Genomic DNA, 25,594 nt, shown 5'->3' on the forward strand with positions numbered 1-25,594 from the left:
AGGGTATTTAAAACACTACGAGAAGCTAATGCGGACGAGCACGAAGGGAGGAGGCCTTAGGGATGATGTGCTGTGATCGTCAGAAAACAATGGTATCACCACCATTGCGCTGCATGCTAAAGACCGATGAAGGGCTTCAAACACCCCAGTACAATCATTTACTGTAGGTATGTTACGTTATGTTACTCGGGGTGTGCATTTTTGTAGTAGTCGTAGGTGAAATTCTATTTTAAACCTTTATTCACTTCATATAACACAACCATTTAAGATTTGTTTGCTTTATTTTTGTGTTTTTGTTTCGTTATGAACTACTTAAGTGCGGGTCAAATAATAGGAATTAGGTCAAGGCAAGGATTTCAGATTTTGCAACCCCTTACCGTATCCTTTTCTTTAGTTTCCCTCCAGAGTTTTGCACAGTTTGCATAAGTTCGTACAATGTTTCTTATGAGTTAAATGTTGTGTTGAAAAAAAAATCTGATTAAAACAAAACATATATAGCGAACGAATTCAACTCACATTGTAATCCAATAGCAAACGTCGACCAACCATGCCGTGGGTAAGATGATATTTTAATCTTTTTCACTTTAACTCGTACTACGCAGCTGGAATAAACGTATAAATGCTGCTAATATGCTAATAGTGCTAACTGGAACACGGAACAAGGAACGTTGGAAAAATGCGATTGGAAATTGCATTTGCGAAAGAGGTGGTGGTTTCATGCTATTTTTTATGACGTATTATGAATATTGTTTTCGTAGAAGAGAAACGTGCAACATGTGAGCGCTAACGGACGAAGGAATTAATCAGAAACACTACGAGGAACCTTTGCTACGCTACTTGAAGAAAAGTATATTTTGCATTGGTATTAAGGTAGGGAAAAATACTTGTCTAGCATCTGCTGTCTGTAATGGGTAAAGGGATAGTGGTATCGTTAATGGAGTTGCACCGGATGCACTGTTGCCGAAGCTAAACCTTTTCTTCTATTTTCACGACAGAACGCTGGCGTAACGACTTTTCATGGGTAAATTCTAATACAATAACGAGCTACTTAGTACAATTTAAACCATGATGAAACGGGCAAAGTAATGAATTTGCTTCAAATGCATGTCAAACGCATTAGCAGAGAAACCCTTTGTAGCAGCTCTTCACTATATAAACAAAATGTATGGAAATTTGCACATAAATTGTATGAACGGATTGCGCTAATGCTAACAAAGATAGATAACTGTTTTATAAGTGCATTCCTTTCCCACTATATCGTTCTGCTTCTTTGAAACATATTATACTTTAATTTTTGTGTGAACTTCTTTTTTTTTTTTGCTCCAAAGTTCTTGCTGCATCGTTTGACAAAGGTGTCACTCGCTTAGTAATTTTTGGCGATCCCACTTGTGATAATAAAGCAAATACCATCATTCATTTGCTAATTTCCTGTCTAGCGATAGTCAGTCGCTGTACGATGCAAAGAACATGTCGACCTAGACCAGTAACTTCATCAACAAACCAGAATCGTACCATACGAGGAAGAAGAAACTGGACGAGGTGTTGGACATCAGCTAACAGTGGCTGATACCGTTTGTGTTCACTATGTCATTGTTATTAGTAGCAAGGGCGTTGCCTTGTTGGCCTGCGCGATGATGCCCGTTTGCATCGGCACCGGTTGCCGTGCACGGAGGTCGTAACAAATCACAGTACTGCAACAGTGCCTCACGCAGCGAACGAGATACCTCCGCCGAACTCGTGGTCGTACAGTCCACCAGGTAGGGGTACAGGCTGATCAATTGCTCCCAGGCGGTAGTACCCACTAAAGAGTGGAATAAATAGGTGGCAAATAGGTTAGAATTTTCGACATGAGATATCAACCACAAGACGTACCTTTGGCGGGTGGTGCTTTCTTCATGGATATCACAAGAGTAGCGACGGCTTTTAGTACGAACGATATTTCCGACAAGCGATACCTTCGAGTAAAACAAGATCATGTATTATTTTATATCTATTTATACAACACTCCACGCCCATTTGCTGCATACCTTGGTAAAGGAAACTTGCCACTCAACCGTTCGTCTTCGTTAAACTTTCTGAGCACCTCCTCGAACCGATGCAACAGGGCTGTTATTGCTAACTGTCCCGCAATACCACCCTCGGTCGTTTTACCGCCCTGGCCATCGCACAGTGTGGCGTTGTTGTTTGCCAGATTGGTTTCCTTTTCGTCGACCGCACCGGCGGCTGCCGTGCCAACACGATCGTCCAGCAGCGAAAACTGAAGCAACGTTTCGAAGCAGGTCTTTGCAAACTCTTCGCGCAGTTTCAGTTCTGTCTCGCAGCCAGCGAACGGTGTGCTGCCGGTGGTTGCCGAATGGATGGAACCCTTGTTCAGGATCACCACCGCGTCCAGGATGAATTGTTGCGGAATCTCTTGGCTGTATGGGAGAATTTCGTCGCGTATCAGTTCGATCACCTGGCAGTCGATCGTTTCGTCCAGGATCAGCTCATCGAGACCGCGATCCTCAACGATGCAAATGCTGCAAATGAATAGGGAGGAGTAAAATTATTGACCAAAGGACCCAAATTATATACTTATGTACTTTATATACTTTATATTATATACGAATTATAACAAAATGGTACATAATTTGCAACAAGGAAAAAATCTTATTGGATTGGTTATTATGAAATGTTCACATACCTCTTTGTAAACAAAAACTGGTCCAGTGTGTCGGCCAAATCTTTCCACATCGAGGCAAAATGCTTCGGGTGTTTACGCGCAACCGGCAGCCCTGTATGCAGTACGCTGATCAAGCTAGAGATAGCCAGCTTCCAAGTGCTCGACGACATGCACTTGTACTTTAGCGACAGTGGAAGATGCAGTGCTTTGATAATTTCGTGCAGTATCTGTCCCTCTATCACGGCCATATCGTTGGCCGTCTGTTGGTAAAGCTTCACCGCCACGGTGAGTGCTTTCTCGCCGAACGGAATGTAGTTCATGCTGACCCACTCCACACCGTTTGCGTTCGATGTGGACGAAACGGGGTGAATGAGCCCGCCGGAGCTATTGCTACCCGTGTTTGTGCCCGCACCGCTCCCACTTCGCGATGATTTCAGCGGTCTAAAAGGGGGGAGGAACGCTCTGGTTAGGGAAAGGTTGAATAATTTGCAACAAAAAAACACCGAAACAGTTCAGTTTCACCTTGTTTCGATGCGGTCGAAGCTCGGGGGAGCACAGGCAAACTTGCTGAAACTTAACAATTGCTTAAAAATGGCCGATATCATATTTTTTATCCCGCTGCCCCCACTTCCGCTCCCAGCCTGGATCGCTTCCTTCTGCAGCAATTCCATACAGTCGAGCACGCCGTCGTGTAATGGCGTCAGCAGGGAATCCGAAATAGTGGACATAATGTAAGGCGTCGAGTCACTGTGCACTGGCACGGCGACAGCATTCATTAGCACCGCGCACAGTTGCGTCAGATCCTTGTTATTGAAACGTGCCCGAATGTGCTGGAACAGAGCGGGAAAGATGTGTACGAGCGCAGTCAAAAATGCCTGACTGGGGATGTACAGGTCCTCAGTGCCGGGCCCGGCGGTACTGGCACCGGCGTTACCCTTATCCGACAGGTCACCGAGCGTGGGGGGTTTCGTACTTTCGGCACCGATATTCAACCACACGCGCCACGCAACGTTCCAAATGTCGGCTTCGGCGGCGGCCGCAGGCGTTGTTCGCACCGCATTCGTTTCATCTGCACCGCCCGACGGGGCAGCTGGACCCGTTGCAGAGGATGGAGCCGCCGTGGGACGGTTGTAGAGAATTTCCTGGAATGATTTTAAAGCCGCTAGCGACACTTCGTTGCTTTTGCTGAGGGCCGAATTTTCGATAAACTCCAGCAGAAGCGCCCAAGCGCGGGGAAAATCGCCCAACATCTGCAGCAGCGCTCGTTTGGTGTTAAATACCTGCATGGGGGAGGACAAAAAGGATAAAAAAGTGTTAAAAATCAAACACATCCCATCCCTTCTCTGAATCACACTGCTCTGCGGCTTACCCTTGACACGCCGGACAGCGTGAGGACTTGAGTTTCAGCCCACTGCTTTTGGGCCGTGTTACGCGAATGGTGAATCAGAATGTTACCACTCGTGTCCACCTTCTCGTTGCTGGCACAGCTAGAGAGGGCCCGCACCTTATCCAGCAGCGGGAACAACACCTGCCACAGCACAGCCTGCCAGGTAGGCGGATTTAACAGTGCGCCGTGGGCGGAAATGGTGGAAAAAAGTGTTTGGCCAGCGGATTTTCTAACCGCCGGACGGGGATCCACACACAGATCTCCCAGCCGCGCGTACAAGCACATCCACAAACGGTCGAAGTGGGGCATGTTCAACGTTCCCGGAAAATCCGGCAGCACCGACATATCGTCGCAAACGGTTTGCGATAGTTTTTCCTGATTCTGGTTGAAGTAATCTGAAATATTCCACTGCACGAAAAGGCACGAAACATGCAAGGCGAAGAAAAAGGAAAGGCGTGATGAAACAAAGCTCAACGATGTTGGTGTACGGAGATACGGGTACAAAGTAGTGATGGGAAAAACAAAGTTTTCGTCGGAATCGATTCTGGTTAGCTCCGAAATTTTCTGGAAACGATTACGGATAGTAGGTCCGGAATCAGTTTCCACAATTGGCTCCAGAATTGGCTTCGGAATTGGCTCCGGAATCCGAATAGGTTTCGGAATCGGGACCGGATTCGAAATCGGATCCGGAATTGGAATTGGCTCCGAAATCAGAATCGGCTTCGAAATCGGAGTCAGTTTCGGCATCTCCATAAGAACAGACGTTTGGATCCAATAATACTTCATATTGATAGCCACAAAGAATCCAAATGTACTCGTAAACGATCCATTATCATGGAGATTTCCGGATTGACTTCGTTTCTGACACATCTTATTTTAATTCAAGAACTAATTCTCATTCCGGAGGCTATTCCATTTCTGGAGTCAATCCTGATTTCATTACCGGGGCAAATTGCGATTCCCAGGTCAATTCTGATTCTGGAATCGATTCTGATTCCGGAGCTTATTCCGACACGGGAACCGATTCCGGATTCGGAGTCGACTCTGGAATCGGCTCCAGAATCGAAATTGGCTCCGAAATCAGAATCTACTCCAGCAACCGAATCGGTTCCGGAATTGATTCCAAATACGGAATCGGGTAGGTCCGATTCCGAGCTCCCATCACTAGTACAAAGCACAACCGCCGTCTTCTTACCATCAACCCGACCGCAGTCAGCGAAATATTGAGTTCCTGCGTTTGTGAACCAAACTTGGCCGCTGTATTGACGCACAGCGGCAAGCAACGCCATGGCATGACGGGGAGGAAATCGGTTACAACTAGCTGCAGGCACTGGAACGCGATCCGGATCAAAGACTCGCCGTGATGGTCACTGACAGCGCCGATGATACCGAGCACAAGCGGCCAACCGTGCGACAGCGTCTCGCCTGCCCCGTTCAGGACGAGCAGCACACAATCCAGCTGACGCTGCCGCACGTCACCGTGCGGCACCGAGGACAGCTCGGACAGCGGCCCTAGCAGCAGGGTTTGTAGCTTTAAGTTTTCCTTCAACGGTCGCTCGTACTTGTATTGCAGGGCAGCCTTCACCAGATACGTTATCGCTTCGACGCCCCACTCGCGCATACGAATGTGCGGATGGTGGCAGATTTCCAGCAGGTGGTTGGTCAGCGGGCGCCACAGCACCTCAATGCGCGACAAATTCACGAGCCCCGTTTCGAGCAGCTTGGCCACCGCGAACAGCGACGGTTCGCGATTGTTGTACGCCAGCTCCATTGCTTCGTGCGAAAGTTTGCACAGTGCGTCGATGAGATGGTGCAGTGCGACGTCGTCCAGGTACTGGCTCGACTCGAACAGCTGGCTCAGCATTGTCGACAGAACCGGCAGGTCCGTCATGACCTGGGTGATGGAGTTCGCGTCGGTCGGAGGCTTCTGGACGGCCTGCAGACTTCCGCCGGTGGATGGCTTCAGTCCCAGGATCCACGCTAGATGCTGCAGCGTGGTCAGCACGATGTGCCACGAGCTGCCGAGAATGCTACCGTGGCAGTGCGCCAGATGCAGCACGGACCGCATGCACTGCAGGTTTTTGGCGGTCAGCAGTACCGGCCCCTGATGGGCACCGACGGGTAGTGAGGACGTTGGGAGCGGCGTGCCAACGGCCACCACTGGGTGCCGTTGCTGCTGCTGCTGATCGATGTCCGCGTACGTACCTCCTCCGTGAAAGGCCATGCCCGCTGCCGTCATGTCCTGGCTACCGAGACGCATGTGGGATTTGAACGCATTGCCCTGATAGTTCACGTTCAGCACCGACAGCGCGTAGTGCGGCGGTAGCGAGGCACGACACAGCGCCGTAATGAAGGCGTCCCGCGGCGTGTGCAGCTCCAGCAGCCCGCACAGTGCCGCATAGTTCTGGATCGCCTTCAGCACGCTCTCGGTCGAGGATTCGTCCGTCGCGGCATCAATCAGCGGACCCAGCGCCGTCAGTAATCCCAGCCAGCTCGAGTGTATCAGCTGAATGTGGAGTGCCTTGTCCGCCTCGCTGACGCGCTGCATATAGGGGGCCGGATTTTCTTCCCCAATCTGGGACGGTCCCTGTATGGATAGGGAAATCGAGCGCACAATGTCGAGCAGACAGGCGTACGCTACCGATATCCCGTACCCGTCCGGGATGGGCGGCGGTTCCATCTTGTCCAACATCTCCAGGAACGTGGATTTCGACTGTCCGCTCGGGAATGTCACTACCAGCGGTAGGAACACGCCACGAAAAATGAACCCCGGCTGCGGCGAGATCCCCGGGCCCACCGGCATTCCGCCCATCAGCTGCGACTGCTGTCCAGATGATCCTCCGACCCCGCCGCCACTTCCACCACCACCCCCACTGCCAGCATTGCCACCTGCCCCGACACCGCCAGTTCCAATCGACGCGCTGAGCAGCTGCGGATTGATGAACAAACTCTGCACGTACGTTCCGAGCGAATTGATGATGTCCTGGAAGATGTTCGTTGCATGATCCTTCAGATCGTAACACCGGCAGAACGAAATGAGCAGCTCCGGCTGGATGGTCATCTTGTGCAGCACTTCCAGCGCTAGCGACCGCTGCCAGGCCGGCTTGTCCGGGTCCAGGAACTTCACGATGAGCGACAGGAAGATTTCACACTCCGTCACCAGCAGACTGTGATACTTTTGGATCAGGATGGAAACGACCCGCAGCAGCCGCATGCTGATCGGGAAGTACGGCTTATCGTGCGGGGCACCTCCGCCCGGTTGCACTCCCGCCCCGCCGACCCCGGCCTGCGGAGCGATCGTGCGATACTTGATGTTGGGTGAAAACAGTTTTATTACCAGCGCACAGACGCGCTCCTTCAGCAGAAAGCTAAACTCCGGGTTTCGGTAAAACACCGACGTGTACTGCGTAAGCACGGACTCCAACAGCTCCAGCCCGAACGTTCGGGTCATCTCCGTCATGCCCAGCAACCAGTACGGTTGGTCCGCGTTGACGAGCTGCACCAAATCCTGGAACAGCAGAAACGCATCTGCCGCGCACGGCAGCAATCCCTTCGGCGCGACGCCCGTTGCCAGCTTCAACTCTTCCAGGTTCACCTCCCGCCGCTCGTCTTGATTCGCGTCCGCTTCCGCCTCCTCGGCGACCACACGCTCAAATACGAGCGAAACGAGCTGCCGTACGGTCGCCCCGGCCGTGTTGATCGTTGTCGAGTCCTTGGTGAAGTGAAGCCGGAAACACAGGACCAGCGTTTTTGCGAGCGTCTCGCCATGCACGACCGTGTTGGTGGTGAGCAGCAGTGTGACACTCTGCAGCACCTTCACCTCTTCGGTGCCGTTCTCCATCAGCATCCACAGCGTGTCGGTGATGTAGCGAGCCCCTTTCTGATCCACCACCTGTTGTGTGATGAGGCGCTGCATCATCCCGAGACAGAATTTGATTATCTTCAGATCCTTGGACTCGCAGCCCTGCACCAGCGGATAGAGTATCTGGTTCACCACATAGTACACCGGTGTTTGTGGATTCGCTCCGGCCGATTTCAGCTTCAGGATTGCTTCCTCGCATGACTACGGTCAAATGGGAATGGGGAGGAAAATAAACACAGAAAAAAAGAGAATGAAAAGTGAGGCACAGACCACGCACGTGGATGAATGGTGTCTATTAAATAAAAATGCATCACTGAGCGGAAGAAGAACAGCGCAACCATAACGAACAGCACAAACAAGTGATAAAAATCGCGAAAAACCCACACGGCGTCGTCGGCAGTGGTAACAACAATAGCGAAGATTAACGCGAGCACAACCGGCGCATAATTAGCATACGACACGAATTTCCTGTCAGTGAAAAGCTGTACACCGACGAATGGATGAAGATTCAGCACAGCAGAACCAGAACAACACAACAAAAGGTAAGCGTACTACCGAAGTGTGTATTGCTGAATAACTAAGCTATTTGTGTGCAGGGGCAGCATAATGTGGCATCATCAAGCTGTCGCTGCCGCTTGTCTGTTTTATGCTGCTTTGTACAAGAAATAGCAAAACAAAACATTAAAACAGGTCTCATTTTTCAAAACAAATACAAAAACACGACTGAAACAGTACCGTTAACAGACAAACAAAGCCATTCTATCCGATGACAATCCGACGTGCTGCGGCCGTTGCGTTTCATCCAATTCTGGGTATTGCGGGGAGGGGTTGGTTGGTTGCATTTACACGTTTAAACTGTACTATGCTACTTTTCAAAAAGGGGAGAAAAAACTTCAAACATTGTGCCACTCGACGCAGTGATTCGAAATTTGTGCAGCTACCGTTAGCATAATAACAAATCCGAAGGGCTCACAAAACGGTCTGCAATTTTCGTCGTTCACTTTAACCGTTATTGAAGTAAAGTGACAATAGATTACTGAAACGGAAGATTTACCGTTGAAACAAAACAGTACAACTGACTTTTTAATAGGTACCACCGGATTGTAAAATGTAAAACACGCTATAATATTTGAGGAATGACATGTTCGGCGGAGATAGCAAATAAACGGGACAACAGCGGCCCTACTAACACATCCATACCAAGAAGTGATGTAAGATAGATTTCAACAAGCTCGGGTCAAAGGTCAGCATCGACAACATAATCCTCCTCGTGTAAGATCAATTCGCTTTCTTTATGTGCAGATAAATGTAATATTATCCCGTTCATCTCTTTTGTATTCTTACGTTCTTGATGGGGTCCAGGTAAACCTCGTCTCGTGTTTGGCTCGACAGTGGCCTCAACTTCAGATACCACTACGACTCTATAGTCAGCAGGGCGTGGAAAACGCAGGGTATGGTCAAGCGTATGGCCTGCGAATTCTCCAATCCACACTTTCTGAAGGCTCTTTTCTGTTCGCTGGTGCGTCCTGCGCTGGAGTACTGCTCAGTAATGTGGACCTCTGTAACACGTGTGCACATTGACCGTATCGAGCGAGTGCAGAGGGCATTCACCAGATTTGCTACCAGCAGATTACTTGGTGGACCTTATGCATCCTTGCCCGATTATGAGTCTAGATGGTAATAATAATAATAACAGCAGCTGCAGAGTCGTACAGCGTATCAAGCTTACCAGACTCCGGTAGGCTGGCTATGTAATACGCATGGTATCAGACGACCCAGCCCGTAAAGTCCTTTTAGGCCGTCTACAAGGGCGCAAGACCGTGTTTTTGGGTTTTGGACACTCCTGCAACAGGCCAACGCCGGAAAACAAATGTAGTGCCGGATGTGCAACCAGGTAAGTGTGTTAAGGGTCAAGTCGCACATCCTAATAACATGCCCTTCAGGGATGGTCTTTCAATTTCATTTCGGCATAATTCGATCATCCTATGTTGTGAATATCCTACTACATAAATTATAATCAGTCATCAATATAGTAATATTGATCAGGAAAGAAACAGATTCGTCTAGACTCAACCGAAATTTATCGGACTCAAATCGGATTCCGGAGTCGAAATTAGTTTTTCATAGCCGGCTTCGAAGTGGAGTCATGACTCTACTCCGGATTATCTACAGCTAATGTCTACATCGATCGGAAGCTGCATCCTGGGATCCAGCGTGATGTTCAGAATTATTTATATCGCAACGCTAACGCTCAACCATGAGATGGCCAACAAAAGACAGCGTGAGTGATAGAGAGATCGAAAGTGAATATACGAGGGAGAGAGATCAACAGAGAGAGAGGGAGAGAAAGGGAGATAGAAAGAGAGGGAGAGATAGATAGAGAGAGAGAGAGAGAGAGAGAGAGAGAGAGAGAGAGAGAGAGGAGATTTACAATAGTAGAACTTAAAATACTGTAAAGAGATCTTTTAATGCATGTTCTTGTTGTCCAGACATGTCAAATAGTCCGCGAACGAATTATTTTGATGAAACAGAATTAGATAGTAGATCATGAGATAAGACAAACGGGTGTGCTAATTTTGATCCGCTTAGGAAAGAGGTTTCAACATTTAGTCTTAGCAGTTCGATTGACAAAGAGTGAAGTAAGTAACTCATAGGGATTTATTTGGCTAGGTTACCGCAAAGCTGGGATTTAGCACGTGATTTAGTAGTTGTTTAGTAGCGACGCTTTAAAGTTATACTCCAGATAGTTAAATACTGAGCTCATTTTGTGAACTTGATATTTTCTGGACTGTTCTTTAAACTACGTTTCGGCATACCACTTTCTTCACTGCATTGATGAAGGCACTTTTTAAATATGCTATTTCAAATAATCTGAACTATTTCTTTAAAAATCTCCAAAAAGCATGCAAAAGGTGTAAGATAAGATGTACATTCTATGGGGCCCAATTAAATTCGGGTTGTCTCTTTCCCTTGACTAGCCAATAGCCCTTGACTCTAGCCCCGCAACTAGCCAATGTTGGTCGATGTAGTACTGACAATGAATAATTATAGTTACTAGACTTTTGTGTCAATCAAAATACTGCATTGATGCAATGCGCAAAATCACCAAAATGCAAAAGAATTAGAAAATTTCCCAGTTACATCACTGATCAAAAGCACCAAGAGGAGTAGTAGTTGAAGAAGAGCACAACCATTGTTCTAAAGCTACAAATGAATAATATTTGTTGACAACAAAATGGTACAGCAAACTTGCACATGCCCTTTTAGTTATATATTAATAACAATATACAAAATATAACACAATTTAGGAAACCTCTTGAGCAGCTACATTCTGTTTAGTATCCTGTTCTGTCACCCTGTCCCACCTCCTCCAAGCTCGCAACTGCAGCCCGTGATAATATTTTTAACTGTAAATCGGCCCGCAACACATAACGAGTTTGACATCACTGCTTTAACATCTGAAAACTTCATTAAATTGTTTATTTAGCAAATTTTACCTCATGCAAAATTAAGTATTAAGTAACAAGAGCATCTTTCAAGTTTCCTTTGCTTCAAAAGTTGACCGACCTCTGGCCGTATTTCGTTTACTAATTCCATTATAAGATTGCAAAGCTTCCCCGAATAATTATAATATTCCACTTATCCGATTTGAAACATTCCATTACGTGATTAAACTTCTGGAAATAAACATATGATTCGAACGCTTGCTTAAAGTTCCCAACAAATACAGCCAAACAAAGCATACAAAAATTAAATAAATATTCAAAACGTTACTGAACCATTTGCTAATGTACACAAATTATTAAAGAACCTTTTGCTTATAGCAGGATATTGTCCCTCAAATGGCAGGGTTTAATACCAATCCCAGAGCTGTAAGGATTATTTAGAGCGGAATGAATGTGGCCATACACATTGGGCGGTATATGATTAATTCGCCGCTCGCTTAATGCACGATCACGTTCCACCATCTCAGCCAAGTTGACGTGACTCAAGACGGGCCCGTGTTGTCACCAATTTCAAATCAGTAATCTTAAGCACAACTCATTAGGCTCCTTTTCCGGATCATTTCCCTCCAAGCTCATGGTGTAGATGATAGCATTTAATTGCTGCAGCCTTCGTACAGTGAGCGAGCTTCCATGTTGGTCTTTGGGGTTGGAATGCGCTCAAAAAGACGCATATACAACAAATGGCACATGTTTTCCGGTCGAAATTATCAAAACAAAGCATCACCAATTTTATTTCCCAACCAAACACTCACACACACACGTTCACTATCACACTCACATGTGTAAGAACTCATTTACTCAATGTATTTTCTACCCTGTGTGCCTAACCGTGTGGCATGTTGTAATCGATTGTCCCGGAACATAAGGTCCTTTTTGAACCGTTGAATGCCGAAGCATATGCTTCAAGCGTGTAGGACGGCAGCGATATGCGTGATGATTATGATTTTTCCTCAACCATTATCGTACACCTGTGAATCGGTGATAAACAATGTGGTGTTTCAGGGCTCGCATTCGAATCGCACCGTACGTACACAACCGTACGGGTTGAGCCATAGAGCCACCCTAATTTATTGCTTCCATTTGACGACAAGGAGAAAGGTTTGTGGCAGTAAAGCATTTAACAATCTTCGTACGATTTCATCATCTCGTTGCACTACGTACAGTAATGTACGTCGTCGCCAGTACATAGTACAAATATCCACCCGGAACGAAAAATGAAGCTTGTTGTAATTAAGAGTGCCGGTACATATGTACGTTACTCTAATGGATGGTTCAGCAAAGCCCCTGTTCTGTGCTTTAATGCACATTCTATCAAACCGTACACCAGAAACGTTTGTAAGCATACTCCCAAAACGATATCAATGCTCGTTGTTTCAGCGCAACGAAATATAATTAAACATTCCTTAGGAACTTGATTTACGGACATGGATTTTCTAGCAAAAAAAAAAAAAGAAAAGTACGGTTGGGATTCAAAATGATTTATTCCATTCGAAGCTTGGGATTGTAATGAATCAAATATTAAGAAGAAAGTTAGCCTGGATGGATGGAGGTTTAGGCGCCAACAAGGATCGAGGGTTTCGATAGCACTAACGAACAACCTGATTATTTGCGCCTAAATGTATGCATTTCGCAATATCTAACTGAACTAGAGCGCTTCCTGGGTGAACACGTAAGAGAGAGAATTAGGTTTAGGCAAAGCATTAAAGAACAATTTCTAAACATTGTAAAAATAAAATAGAAGTTAAGCTGTGTGGACGTATACCTAAATTAAGTGCTTGAAGCATCTAACAACTGTTGTAGGCCATTATAATATATATGAGCAATTAGCGGTGGTCTGGTGGTTTATTCAAAAGATGCGTCGGCTTCTAGAATAGGTACAATCGGTTCCTAGATAGAGTCGGAGACAATCGATTCCCAACCAGAACATCCCCTCCCCCACTTTCTAGCAAGAATCGACTAACCGGTTACATAGTACTAATAAGTTTCGAAAGCCTACCTTGTATAGGTCACGTAGGTCGTTACGCCAAAGGAAAAGGAAGTTATACGTAATGTCTATAACATTTTTTACTACACGTCTCCATGTCTGAAACCAATGTTACAACATTATTTCTATTCTGGCTCACAAAAAAGGATAAATCGCATCGGCTAAATACGTTTTTTTTAATTGATTGTTTTAAAAACTTTTTCAATTCAATCTCAAAACTGCCATAATCCAGTTAAAACACAACTCCCACATATTGTTATCACGTTTAGCCCGTGTTTGTTTGAAAGCACATTAAACCCTCCGGAAGGATTTATTCCGACGCAAAGAGTTCCGGTGCCGAGGTGCTGTTGTGTGGTAAGGGGTAAGATATCATCGTCGTCGTCGTCATGGCGAACAAAAGGCTATCATCATGATCTACGACTTACCACAACCACCTACCCCACCCACATGCCCCGACTCAACTATCATTAATGCTAAAGGATAACAGCCGACCAACAAATACTAACGCAAATTTTATGTGCTGAGGCCAAAAAAAAAAAAAACATATTACCACGCACCAACCAGCTCCTGTGGTTTTTGGCGGTACCACTGGTTTGTATTTTCCCCGAAAACGGAAACACGAGGTGGCTGTGTTTGAATTAGCTTGAGCACATTATTGGTACTATCTAATTAAATGCTCACACCTCAACGGGGCGGAAGCTATTACCTACACAAGTAGCACAAACCCCGTACTAGTCCGTGGTGAATGGGTGCAAAAAGGTACAAGCTGTTTGAGTCATTGCATCCGATCGGCATTATGTGTGTGGTTTCGCGACCCTCCGCTACATGCGGAAAATGCACGAATAGACCGGACCATCGTATGGTGGAAATCTCGCGAAAGACCATGTAAGCTTATTTTATAACGATTGGAACCCCCCCACCTGCCCAGCGTTTCGATCGATGTGCGCTAGGTAGGGAAAATTTGCAGCTTTTCCTGTGCGTTCGCCAGCCCGGATGGCGGATGATGATGGTACAGGGAATATATCGATAAACCCCCCGTTGAGACTTATACAAATGTCGAATGGGCGATAGGTTGGAATTATCGAGAGATGCAGCGATGGCCGCACACATGCGGTTATTTTGGCAATGGGGAACAATTAGCACATCAACATGATCCAACCACCGGTGTCGCTTTGAAGTAATTTAATCGACGGTTTAATTGGTGGATGGAGTCTAAAAAAATATGAAAATACTGTAGTAATTCATGCTAACTACTACGGAGCATTGTAATGCATGTAAGCGTACAATTTACACGCAGACTCTAGAAAGTATACAGTGGTTATGCGTTTTAAAAGAATCGCTTAACAATATATTTGAAAATTGTGCTACCTAACACCATTTATTGAAAGAATGATATTAAAATAACTTCTATACATGATTCGATCTTTTATGAGCTCAGATCCCTCGGCAGCCTTACTAAGCGCCTGAAGGTATGCAAGACGATAATATACATTTTTTCACAAAGAGTTATGGTGAAATTTAATTAAAAATAAAATAATTGCCAGTGCCATTTTAGTTATCAAATTCGAAAAGTGTAAAATTATACAAGTAATCTGTAATCTTGTTACGGATTATTACGTTTAGCTTAATAGAGTTTGACAGAGAACAGTGCGCTGACCGGACATATGAACCATCCATCGTGAATGAAATATTCAACAAATAAGCACACGTGCTAATGGGTCGTTTATTATCTCATTCGCACGATGCTCCCTTTCGTTGCAAATTTTAATCAACATTTGCATGATTTAACATTATCCGGTGGGATTGTCACACATAAAAAAGCCGCCCTAATTAATAGATTAATATACATTGGGTCCAACAGGGCTTACACATTCGCCTCATATATCATGCAAAACTTTTCATCCGGTAGAATATGTTTGACACGAAGGAAGGAAAATTGTATTCCATTCATCCATTCAGCCAAAAAGCTAAAGCATGTAAATGAGCTCCACCGTAAACTCGTTTACATACAAAACGATATGGAAAAAATCATATCATATCATAGAGCGAAGGAATAAAAACTACGAAACATGGATTTCTAAACAAACAGGACGACGATAAACCAACCACCATTCGAAGACTGTTGCTAGGTCGGATGGGGGGAAGCGTTTGTAATCTTCATCCGCCAAAAGCTACCATCTTTTCGATCGAGATGGAATGGAGATAGAAACCATGCTCCGACCGACCAACCACCTCTACTGGCAGATTTTTCGTGACAAATCCTGACCAAACCAGAGTACACAGACGAAATGGTCTGCTTCAGCGGCTTCGTCGTTTCACCCAAGAGGGGATTTGTGGACTACTCTATATGAGGTATAAAATCACGCCCTGTTCGTTCATCCGCCAACCCAAAACACCTCCCAAAAAACTGACCCGAAGCTCTCTGTAAGAGAGGCACGTCAAAACAGAGGGCATATTTTTCTAACTCTGCTTCTTCTTTACAAAACACAAACAAAAAAACAAACACAAGTTTGTCGTGAAAAGGGCATGGAAAGGATTTTCCGACTTTTGCTGCCACTCTCCGGGATAAAAGAACCAAGGCGCACAGTGACGTCAAGGGGGAAAGAAGACAAGGGTAAGATTTGCAGCTGCAAAAGAAATAATCATACCGGCGGCGGCAGTGAGGCATAAGATCTGATTAAATAAAAGCCAATGCCGTTTCGTTTGCCCGACTTTTGTGGCTTTCCGTTCGATGTCCGTTGCGGGAGGGACGAATAAAATCTATTTATACTGCGGTTGGTAAACATTCGTCTCGGTCACTAACAGGCAGGCAGCAAAGTATATAAGTTGGGCACGTAGCACTTGCTGGGTTGTTTGGGAATTTTTGGTAAAGCTTTTAAAAATTATAAGATTCAGGATCATTTAGCGGGAGGAAAACTGCGCAAGTTGTGTAGCGCCTCAACGATTACAAGTGCAGTTTCTCTCACTTCATGTGCTTTTCGTATCGACAGTCACGGACCAAAAACAATCATAGCTATTGAATGGATTTTTTTTTATAAATTTTATTTACTCAATAGAATTACTTTACTAGAACAACATGTTAACTGTCAGTTAATAATAAGATTAATAATAAGAAACCAAAATAAGATTCCGAAAACAACAATACACAACTTAAAATAAACTAATGAGCTCAGAATAGAGGTCTCTATCATTATTGGGGCCTTTCACGATTCTAGTCTAGATTCTAATTTCAACATACGAACTTAAAACGGAAAGGGCCCATTATTGGATAAATGTTTATAAGAAACAGATGCTGTTTATAATAACTACTGGAACATAGCATCTAACTGTTACCCTAAATGACAATCTGTGACATGGCATGGATTATGAAATGACATGGAATTCGCGGTAGTCGAAGTTTATAAATCTAGATGTAACACTCTTTTCGCAGCTCACTGTTTGTTGGTAAAATCCCCATTTTTGTACGGCAATGTACATTGAAATGCAACCGCCAAAAAGACTACGATGCAAACCAACTATATACAACTTACATTAAATGTGCATCCAGGGCTAATGGGAAGCTTTCTTGTGCATTTGGGAATGAGAACGTAAACTTTGAATGCTTTTACAGAAACACCACTTAGAGGTGGCTGTTAGTTCCGAGCACAAAGAGTTGAATGTTTTTTTCATTTATGGTTTCTTTGAAGCAAGGAGTAAACCCTATTTGCTTTCTGTTTGGAACAACTTAAACTAAGATACTAAAGTTAATTTATCTGATTAAAAAGCGAATGAAGTAAAAATGGTTTAAACACCTTTTAATTTTGGCTGTAGCCTAGAGCCAAACTTCCAAACTGTTTGAATAATTAAAAGTAATCAAATTACAGCATACACCGTTAGGAAAAGCATGTATTATTCTGTAGTGCATCGTTTTCCGTCAGTTATGTTGGCCTTCGAGCTAGACGTCCCTTTCCCTACTGCTATGAAGTTTACACAGCAAAGGCTCAGCATCGCTCTGGCGTTGGACCATACACTGATCAATTAAGTGCTGATCTCGTTTGTCATGAACTTGGTTCCGTGGCGTCTCGAAGGAATTTAACACTTGCAAAATGTGTTTCTACACAACACGAACGAGGGTGACTTTTGAACGAACGAATTTTCAGTAGCCTACGGGTGTGTGCACCATCTTCCGCGTGATGAAGCAAGCTTGTGCCAATTTAAAGTTTTCGGACCAACATTCCCAACCAACCGCTGCAATCCTTTTACTGCTGTTGAGTGGATTTTTCAAGAACCAATTTGTGATGCTTCTGCAAATGTTTGCCCATACCGTCGTTATTGTACGGTGGAAGACAGCTTCGTCAACCCACCCCCGTCAACCCCGTTGCGACGGATAAATATTGAATTAGATTACCTTGTTTGTAGTGGACACGGTCTAACTGTCTCGCAGGCCGGCTAGCATCCAACGACCGGCCCTGGTGCTATCTACACTATTGCTGGAGTGCCCGTTCCTTCGGTCGTTTTGAACACAGTAACACGTTTACCATCGAAGGAAACGACTGCATATTTCCTATTATCTGCAGCAAATGGCAACCGACAACCACACTGCTCTGTGGAAGGTGGACTAATTTGCTAAACTGTTTAAAAAGGATGCTTTCGTTCGACAGTACGCTGGACGTAGAAAAGGGATCCCGTCATGAGCGGGAGGTTGTTAACGCGTCAGGGAGAAGAGGAAAGGGGCGGCTCGTTTTAGGGCTAAATCTAATTTATAATGCCCAACAATGTTGCTATTATTTTGAAACCCCTTGTTGCTCGTCCCACACCACACCACGACCAGCATTACACCTCGGCAGACATCCGGAATGGAAGGTGGAATTTTGCTGACCGGCAGGAAAGACACATACACACACGCACAAATATACCAAATGGTTTCTCCTGCCCGGACATACACACAAAAAAGGACACCGCAATGGGCGCAATGCTAAATATTTTAACTGAAATAATAATTTTAATTAGCCGCACATGCCGTTTGCCACGAGTTAACCGTAACGGAAAAATGGATAAACTCTGTGGTCACTTCATTTATATATCTCATACCACCCACTTCCCCCGCTGCTCGATGCTGCCCCCGCTGCTTTTATCGCAACTCCTCTTCTGCATTGATTATTCTACGGAGTGTTGTTTTATAATTCGATTAAAGTTCATACACCGTCGGCCAACGCAGCGCGTTTTACAGAGCGCGCTTACTGCGCCGTGGCGTTTGGTGGTAAAATTATCCGTCGGAAAATCAACAGTCGCATAGCGGAAGGCGAAAAATAAGGAAGTTTTAAGAAAATAAACCATCATCCAGAGCGATCGTCATCAGCAAAAACCACAATAACAAAAATAGAGGAATCAAACAACGAGGGGAGAGAGATAGAGAGAGTTAGTGAAATCATCATATACCGAAGAGAAAGCAAATTTACACAAATCATTTGAGATACGCTGTGGACAAGACGCTTTTGTTCCAATTGCACATACATATGGTTGCGAAAGTAAATATAACACTAAATTTTGATGCAGCGGTTTAGTTTTTACCTTTTTTTATATAAGTAAGGAAATTCGCTAATTTATAAAATAAATATAACAGAATATTAACTTTCCATTCAATAATACTTTCTTACGAACTCAAAAGCTGTTCATTTGAAAGTATAACGTATGAAAAATTACACAAATATTATTTTATCTAACTAAAAAGCAATTATAATTACAGGATTTCCCACGATTGAGAACCAACCAATTTCTCATTTTTTTTTTGGCTCATCTTACGATTTATACATCGGATCCCATAGATTTTTTGGTTCGTTCCCACTATTTATTGGTTTCGACCGATTGGAAATCAATACAACCGAATCAAAATATTCTGGGAAAAGACTAACAAATCGTGAGAACACATTTTAAAAATATTCGAAGCAACCAACAAACCTTGGGAAGCCCTGTAACTAGTATTTCAATTGGTGTTTAAGCACAAAAACAATTTAATAAAGCAGAGTGAAACACAAAACAATTCACCGTGGGTTATTGAGAGAGAAACTAAAAGAAACTAGATCAGATGCGTTTAAAGCTCCAAAAGTTTATTCTTAATTTTATCGAAAACATATTTTACATTATGAGGAATGATTAATATGCCTTCTTCTTCTAGGCGTAACGGCCAACGCTCGATCGTGATGCTAAAATAGGTTATGATTTTGTACTTTACTATGTTTATTTGTACCACGACTAGAAAATAGAAAAGGCGTCCTTGCTAGGAGGAACCACGATGGGACGGTCTAGATGGGTATCAAACAACGGCCGACCTTTACAGGAGCTGACGCTTCTACTGTTGGAGCTTAGGGATGCTTTTTGAATCAAAAGTATGTGCTGTATTTATTGAAAAAATAGTACCCTTCCCTGCTTATAAAGTTGAAAGTAATATAACAAAAAGAGAGTTGACAAAAAAAAAACACAAATGGATCACAAATAATCTTCTTCTATTCGGCGGACGTTCCAGCCTATACAGGCTTTCGAGACTTAATTCATTACCACGCAGCCGGATAGTCAATCCTTGCTAAGGGGGGACGGTCCATTCTAGGCTTGAACCCATGACGGGCATGTTATTGAGTCGTTCGAGTTGACGACCGTACCACGGGACCGCCCCCGCACAAATAATATTTTGTGTACTCAAGTGAAGTTTTCACAAGTACAGAACTTTACAGAAAATGCAAGCTGCCTTTCCTAAATGCGTCATGATATACAGAAAAAAGATAAACCCATACCAGTTGAAAGGGAGGGAAGACTTATTTAATTAGTTTATCTTAAAGAGTTTAAAACATTACAAACTTCCTCTTAAAACAAAAATAAAGCCATGCTAATGGTTGAACATTAAAAATACTCTTCTGCTTCTATAGTTGGTTTATAGTGATGGCCCATATTTTTGATTAAGAAAAAATATAGCATAATTGTACAATACACTGTAAAACGTTCAAAACGTTCCTAAAGATGAATGAAAGCTACTTGACATTAAAAAATGTTCAAAACAGCTTATAACTAACATTCTTTACCAGTTACAGGTAACCATTAGCGTGTAAAAAAAAATAGAATCCACCGCTTTGAAATGATTATTTGGGAAACGAATTTAGGGAAAATCCACAAAACGAAATTGTTACCCTAATTTACTTCCGAACCAACACTGACTAGTAAAAAAAAAACTATTACCAAGGAATGTTTAAAAACAACTTGGGAAAAATTGCATGTCAATTGGATTCTAGACATTATGGATATCGGGTAATGTTTCAATTATAATATTAAGAGAACTTGCGTTAAAATATATAAGAATGGATTGAGACCTGTATGTATTTTGTACGATAAATAAATTAGTTGGTTCCAACGCCATAAACACTGCTAGAACAAAGTTAGAAAATATTTTGCATTATCTATTAATCGTAATTAACCAAAACAATCTTTCTAAATATTTTAAGAAATCTTTTCTTCGTTAATGGGAATATACTTTAGTATTTTAAGTTCATTATAACTGTATCGGCTCGTACTGGCAGGAACTAATATTAATCCATTCTAAGTAAAAAACTGTTCAGAAAAATGCTATAGTAAATTATGCTTTTCCCCTCTTCTCTCTTCAATGTATCAATATAGCAAAAAAGGAATATATTACGCAAATTATGTTACTCGTTTTGCTAGAGATTGTTCATTAACAGGGCTAGTGAGTCATTTAGCCCTGCTCGTAAGAAAGGCATGGGAAGATCTACTGTATGTTTCACCAAATTTTGATATAAAACTCTAAAAATAAATCTAAATATGTATCTACATTAAGTTAGATAAGAACGAGACGATTCTAAAATATGCATTTTTAGAAAGGTTAGTGTATATCTATTCATCCGTTTGATTCATTATAGGGATAGTAAGCAACATATTATGGGAAAACGGGGCAATATGGGCATGTTGAGTAGTGTAACCAATACTTCTTGGAATTCGCGATTAAACACAGTCTTTATTATATTATCCTTTGCTTACCTATGACTTGAATCTAAACGTATTGCAATATAGACGTCTAAAACACTGATATAAAGATGAATTACAACAAATACAATAAAAGTCGATGTTTCGACACGAAACATGCAACGTCACAACAATGGGTCAATATGGGCCACAATAACAGCGCTTAGATACAGGATTTTCAGGGGTTCTCATAATTTTGAGACACTTTTCTGACCTCTTCTAAAACCCTTTTTATACAATACAATCATCCAAACCGGATGGTTTTGCGCTGTGCCCGACTGCAATTTTTAGTGGACAAATACAACACCACAGCCCCATTAAGCGTCATTTGTCCAAACCTCCAAAATATTTCGGTAAGCACTGCAACCTTTTAAGGATCATGGACCACGTAGCTTTAATTTTTTAATATTTTTACATTTGCCGCGGCCCGAATATATTGAGCACATATATTTTGTAGACTTTGTTCTAAGCTTTTTCATCATATATGTTGAAATTGTATCCTAGACATGCCTGTTGCAAATCTAATCTAGATTGTGATGCAAAACAATGCACGAAATTTATTGAAATAAGCTTTTATTTAAAAAAAAATCTTTTGCAGACTACGCCTTTCAACGCCCCGGTACACAGATTGGAGACCACTTGTCCAAAGGAGCTGTCTTTTATTCGTATTCGTGTTTAATTTTGTTTAAGAATGGATTGCCCGCCCTCTACCGTCCTACGCGGACACAAACCGGCTTCCGAGGATTAATCAGTACCAGGCCAACTTGATAATCGCAAGTCCTTGCTTCTGGGCGACGGTCCATCATAAGACATGAACCCACGACGGGCATGTTGTTTAGTCTTGCGTGTTGATGACTGTACCACGGGACCGCCTCGTAGTAATGTGTGATAAAACATAAACAGGTCTGATGGAATACTCCAATACATTCGTTTTGAGTCTGGAAGTTTATCTCACCTGTGTGATAATATTTAAACAAAGAGTGCCCATTTTGCCCCGTATGCCCATCTTACTCCTCTTCTGTTCTCTAACACCTACCAACACAATCGTCCGACAGCTGTACGCGCGTTATCATTTTATCTGGCCGCTCAAGTGTCGTGGTACGATGATTAATAATGGATAGAAAGAAAAATAACTGTCGATTTCGGGCCCAATCGCCAGGCCAGGCACGAAAGATAACGACAGCAATGTGAGTTTGTGTGGCGGCGCTATTCGTGGACTACAAAGTATGCCTTCAACCATTTGTACATCTCACCCACCCCAGGCACCATATTGCGCTCGGTGGCTGAATATTGCTTCTTGTTGCGGCACGTTTTCTTTTATTGCCATGCATATTGCCGGAACCGAACGCAGCATGCCATACGTGCGTACATAAAACAGCCCACAACCAACCACCACAACAACCTACCTCTTTGATCTGGGGAAACTTCTTCTTCGTCTCCAGCGAAAGATTGCGAAAATCGTTCTGCAGCACCTCGAGAAACTTTTGTGCCGCCTCGGTGTCGGTCGTACCGCTGACGAACGACATTCTGAGGCGTGTGAACTGGGAGCCGCGCGACCACGAATGAATCACCCCCTTTTCCGCGGCTAGTGCAGCTAATCCCTTCCCCGCAAACCGCGAACGTTGACGAAATGGGGCGATTCTCCAGCGGAAGATACTATTGGTTGCCGCTATCCAATATTGCACTTTTTCCACTGCACTATTGACTTACTACACACCCTTACGTAAGGTAGGTTTCCCAACACTTCACTTTTGCTTGACTATAGTGCACTTACTCCACCCTCCACTCTCTCTCTATCCCTCGATTTCACTCTTGATGGGGGGTCAAAATTTAGGATTATTATTACGCTGGTTATTATTATCCAACCTTGGAACTGTGCGGGTTAACCTTCTTCACTTGGCAGCATCTTTCAACTTCCACACAATCCCCCGATCACGCCACCACACGAAACACATGAAAGTTTTTCATTCATTCATTCTTTCCATGAGCCACGTCGGACGACCGCTTGCTTTCTTAGTAGGCGCCTTTTGCACCAAACGTAAAGCACATCCGGAAACACACTATTTCACAAGTAAATTGTTGTTACAGCAATTTAACACCCTGCAGATCGACACTGCATCGGCCCTAGTGCAGTATTACTTCCGACGATGGACACGGATGTGGATGCACCGATACGTTTACGTTGCACACAGAGATGGTGATTCCCCGCAGTTTCACTGTGTCCAGGTAGGTGCATGTAACCTGTAAACAGCGTTATTCAAAGCAGCCACACAAACACGGAAATTCTGCTATCAACACGGCATCGGGTGCGGAGCTAGAATATTTTCACTGCGCGCAGCGCCGATGGTAAATCGTCTGTGTACACATCATTCTGTTTGCAAAGTATTTTTTTCTTCTTCACGGACTCCAATATTTTGCTGTGCTGTCACGTTTGATGTCATTCGCGGGCATGAACAGAGTGACCAGAAATACCGATTTATCTGTATTCCTACCGATTTTTCATATGCCTACCGATTCACAGATAAGCCTCCTAAAACTACCCATTTTCCATTTATCCTACCGAAAATCACAGATATTTGATTTTTCAGTCGTTTGAGCTTAATCTGTGACGCTTGGGATGCTGTTTCAAGGATTGCTAACCTCATTTGTAACTTATCGCGCTGATGCACGTTTGTTTGCCTGGCACTTTTTTTAATTTTTTCCGTTAAAATGTAATGTTCATAATAAGTAGAAAATGTCAGTTGCATGGATTCCGAGAATTGCTCGTCAAAGGAAATCATTTAAATTTGAATTTGAATCTCGCTGTCGACGGTTAAAGCTCAAAGACAGACAAAGAGAATGAAATTTTCAGGCGAGGGGAAGGTGGAAACACACGGTGGGGGTCCGGCCCAAGATCGGATCCGAAGTCCGTTGTTTTGGGCTGATAATTAAAAATGGCAGATGGAGCGCTACCACAGAGAGAATGCGCTCTCTTGCTCCTTCTTCTTCTTCTTCTTTTTGGCACAACAGCCGCTGCCGGTCAAGGCCTGCCTGTACTCATTAGTGAAGTCGGCTTGGCTTTCAGTGACTTATTGGTACCATAGCAGGATAGTCAGTTCTACCTATGGGGGGTCGGTCTATTCGGGGCTTGAATCCATGATGGGCATGTTATAGAGTCGTTCGAGTTGACGACTGTACCACCAGACCGGCGCTCTCTTGCATGACTTTTAAAATACTCGAGGCACTCTCACTGAAAAGAACGCTTGCTCGCGCTGTTTCATTGTATTTTCCTCATACCCCTTCCTTCCCGTTTCTCCCCGAATACGCTGCACTAGTGCGAGCGGGACACCGATACCAGCATGCCGCTGCGAGAAAACCAAACGGAGCGCGCAGGCTGAAAGTGAACGCACACATTCACACATGTGTAATTGTGTGAGTGCAAAAACTGTGTAGAAACCAAAACACCAAACGCTCGCGTAATTCCAACCGTCTCCCCCTGCTTCTACATGCCCCTCGCACACTTTTTCATTCTCTTTGCTAGCAGGGTAATCATTAAAATAATTGATTAAATTTAAATGGTTGCGTTCTCAACAGTGCTCCTGCCGAAATCTGCCAATATAATCTGGCCACACTGGTCCGCAGGTCAGGCGAGCTTTTTGGCGGCCACCGTCGCAAAACCGTCGCAAAACGTCAAAACCGGCGTCGCATGTACTGCAAACCGACGTCGCCAGCGAGCGAAACTCGCAACGATTTCGAGGCGCTGGCGACGGTCGTTTTTGACGTTTTGCGACGGTTATTGACCTTTCGAGCGAGCTTTTGCACTGCGGGCCAGTGTGGCCAGATTATATTGGCAAGTTTCGGTAGGAGCACTGTTGAGAATGCAACAATTTAACCTTCGTTTCTATGACCAAAAATACACCCTCATTTTTATGACCACCTACCCGGGTAGGTCATACATTTTGTAAGGGAGTTCGCATTTCAGGATGGTAAATTTGTTATGGCCCAGCCTGCCTAACATATTAAGCCACTCACCGACGACAGGCAAGGGTCTTCGTGTGATGTGTGAGTGTAGGAGGTCGGGTCTCTCGGTAGAATGAGAGGGCATCAAGTGGGAACCGAGCGGCGGTCGGGCACTCGGTACGGGCATTCAGAAGGGCAAAGATATTATTAGCGAATACATGGTTTTTCCCTACATCTTAAGCTTAAACCC

General features: G+C 44.0%; 1 protein-coding gene across 1 annotated transcript; it reads right to left on the reverse strand.

Moving 5' to 3' along the window:
* Positions 1-217: 217 nt before the first annotated feature.
* Positions 218-23,816, reverse strand: LOC120904081 (protein MON2 homolog). The gene is made up of 8 exons (XM_040313828.1): positions 22,812-23,816; positions 5,245-8,112; positions 4,032-4,457; positions 3,185-3,942; positions 2,684-3,103; positions 2,028-2,519; positions 1,873-1,955; positions 218-1,801 (listed from the first exon to the last, which is right to left on the reverse strand). The coding sequence occupies exons 1-8, from the start codon at positions 22,929-22,931 to the stop codon at positions 1,554-1,556; spliced, it is 5,415 nt and encodes a 1,804-aa protein (XP_040169762.1). The 5' UTR covers positions 22,932-23,816; the 3' UTR covers positions 218-1,553.
* Positions 23,817-25,594: the final 1,778 nt, after the last annotated feature.

Source organism: Anopheles arabiensis, chromosome 3, assembly GCF_016920715.1.
Source record: "Anopheles arabiensis isolate DONGOLA chromosome 3, AaraD3, whole genome shotgun sequence".
Classification (NCBI taxonomy): Eukaryota; Metazoa; Arthropoda; class Insecta; order Diptera; family Culicidae; genus Anopheles; species Anopheles arabiensis.

Coding starts and splice junctions, on each gene's coding strand:
- LOC120904081 (XM_040313828.1), bottom strand. CDS start 22,931: ATGTCGTTCGTCAGCGGTACGACCGACACCGAGGCGGCACAAAAGTTT. Junction 4,458..5,244: donor TGACTGCGGTCGGGTTGATG/GTAAGAAGACGG, acceptor CTTTTCGTGCAG/TGGAATATTTCAGATTACTT. Junction 1,802..1,872: donor GAAAGCACCACCCGCCAAAG/GTACGTCTTGTG, acceptor TCCACTCTTTAG/TGGGTACTACCGCCTGGGAG.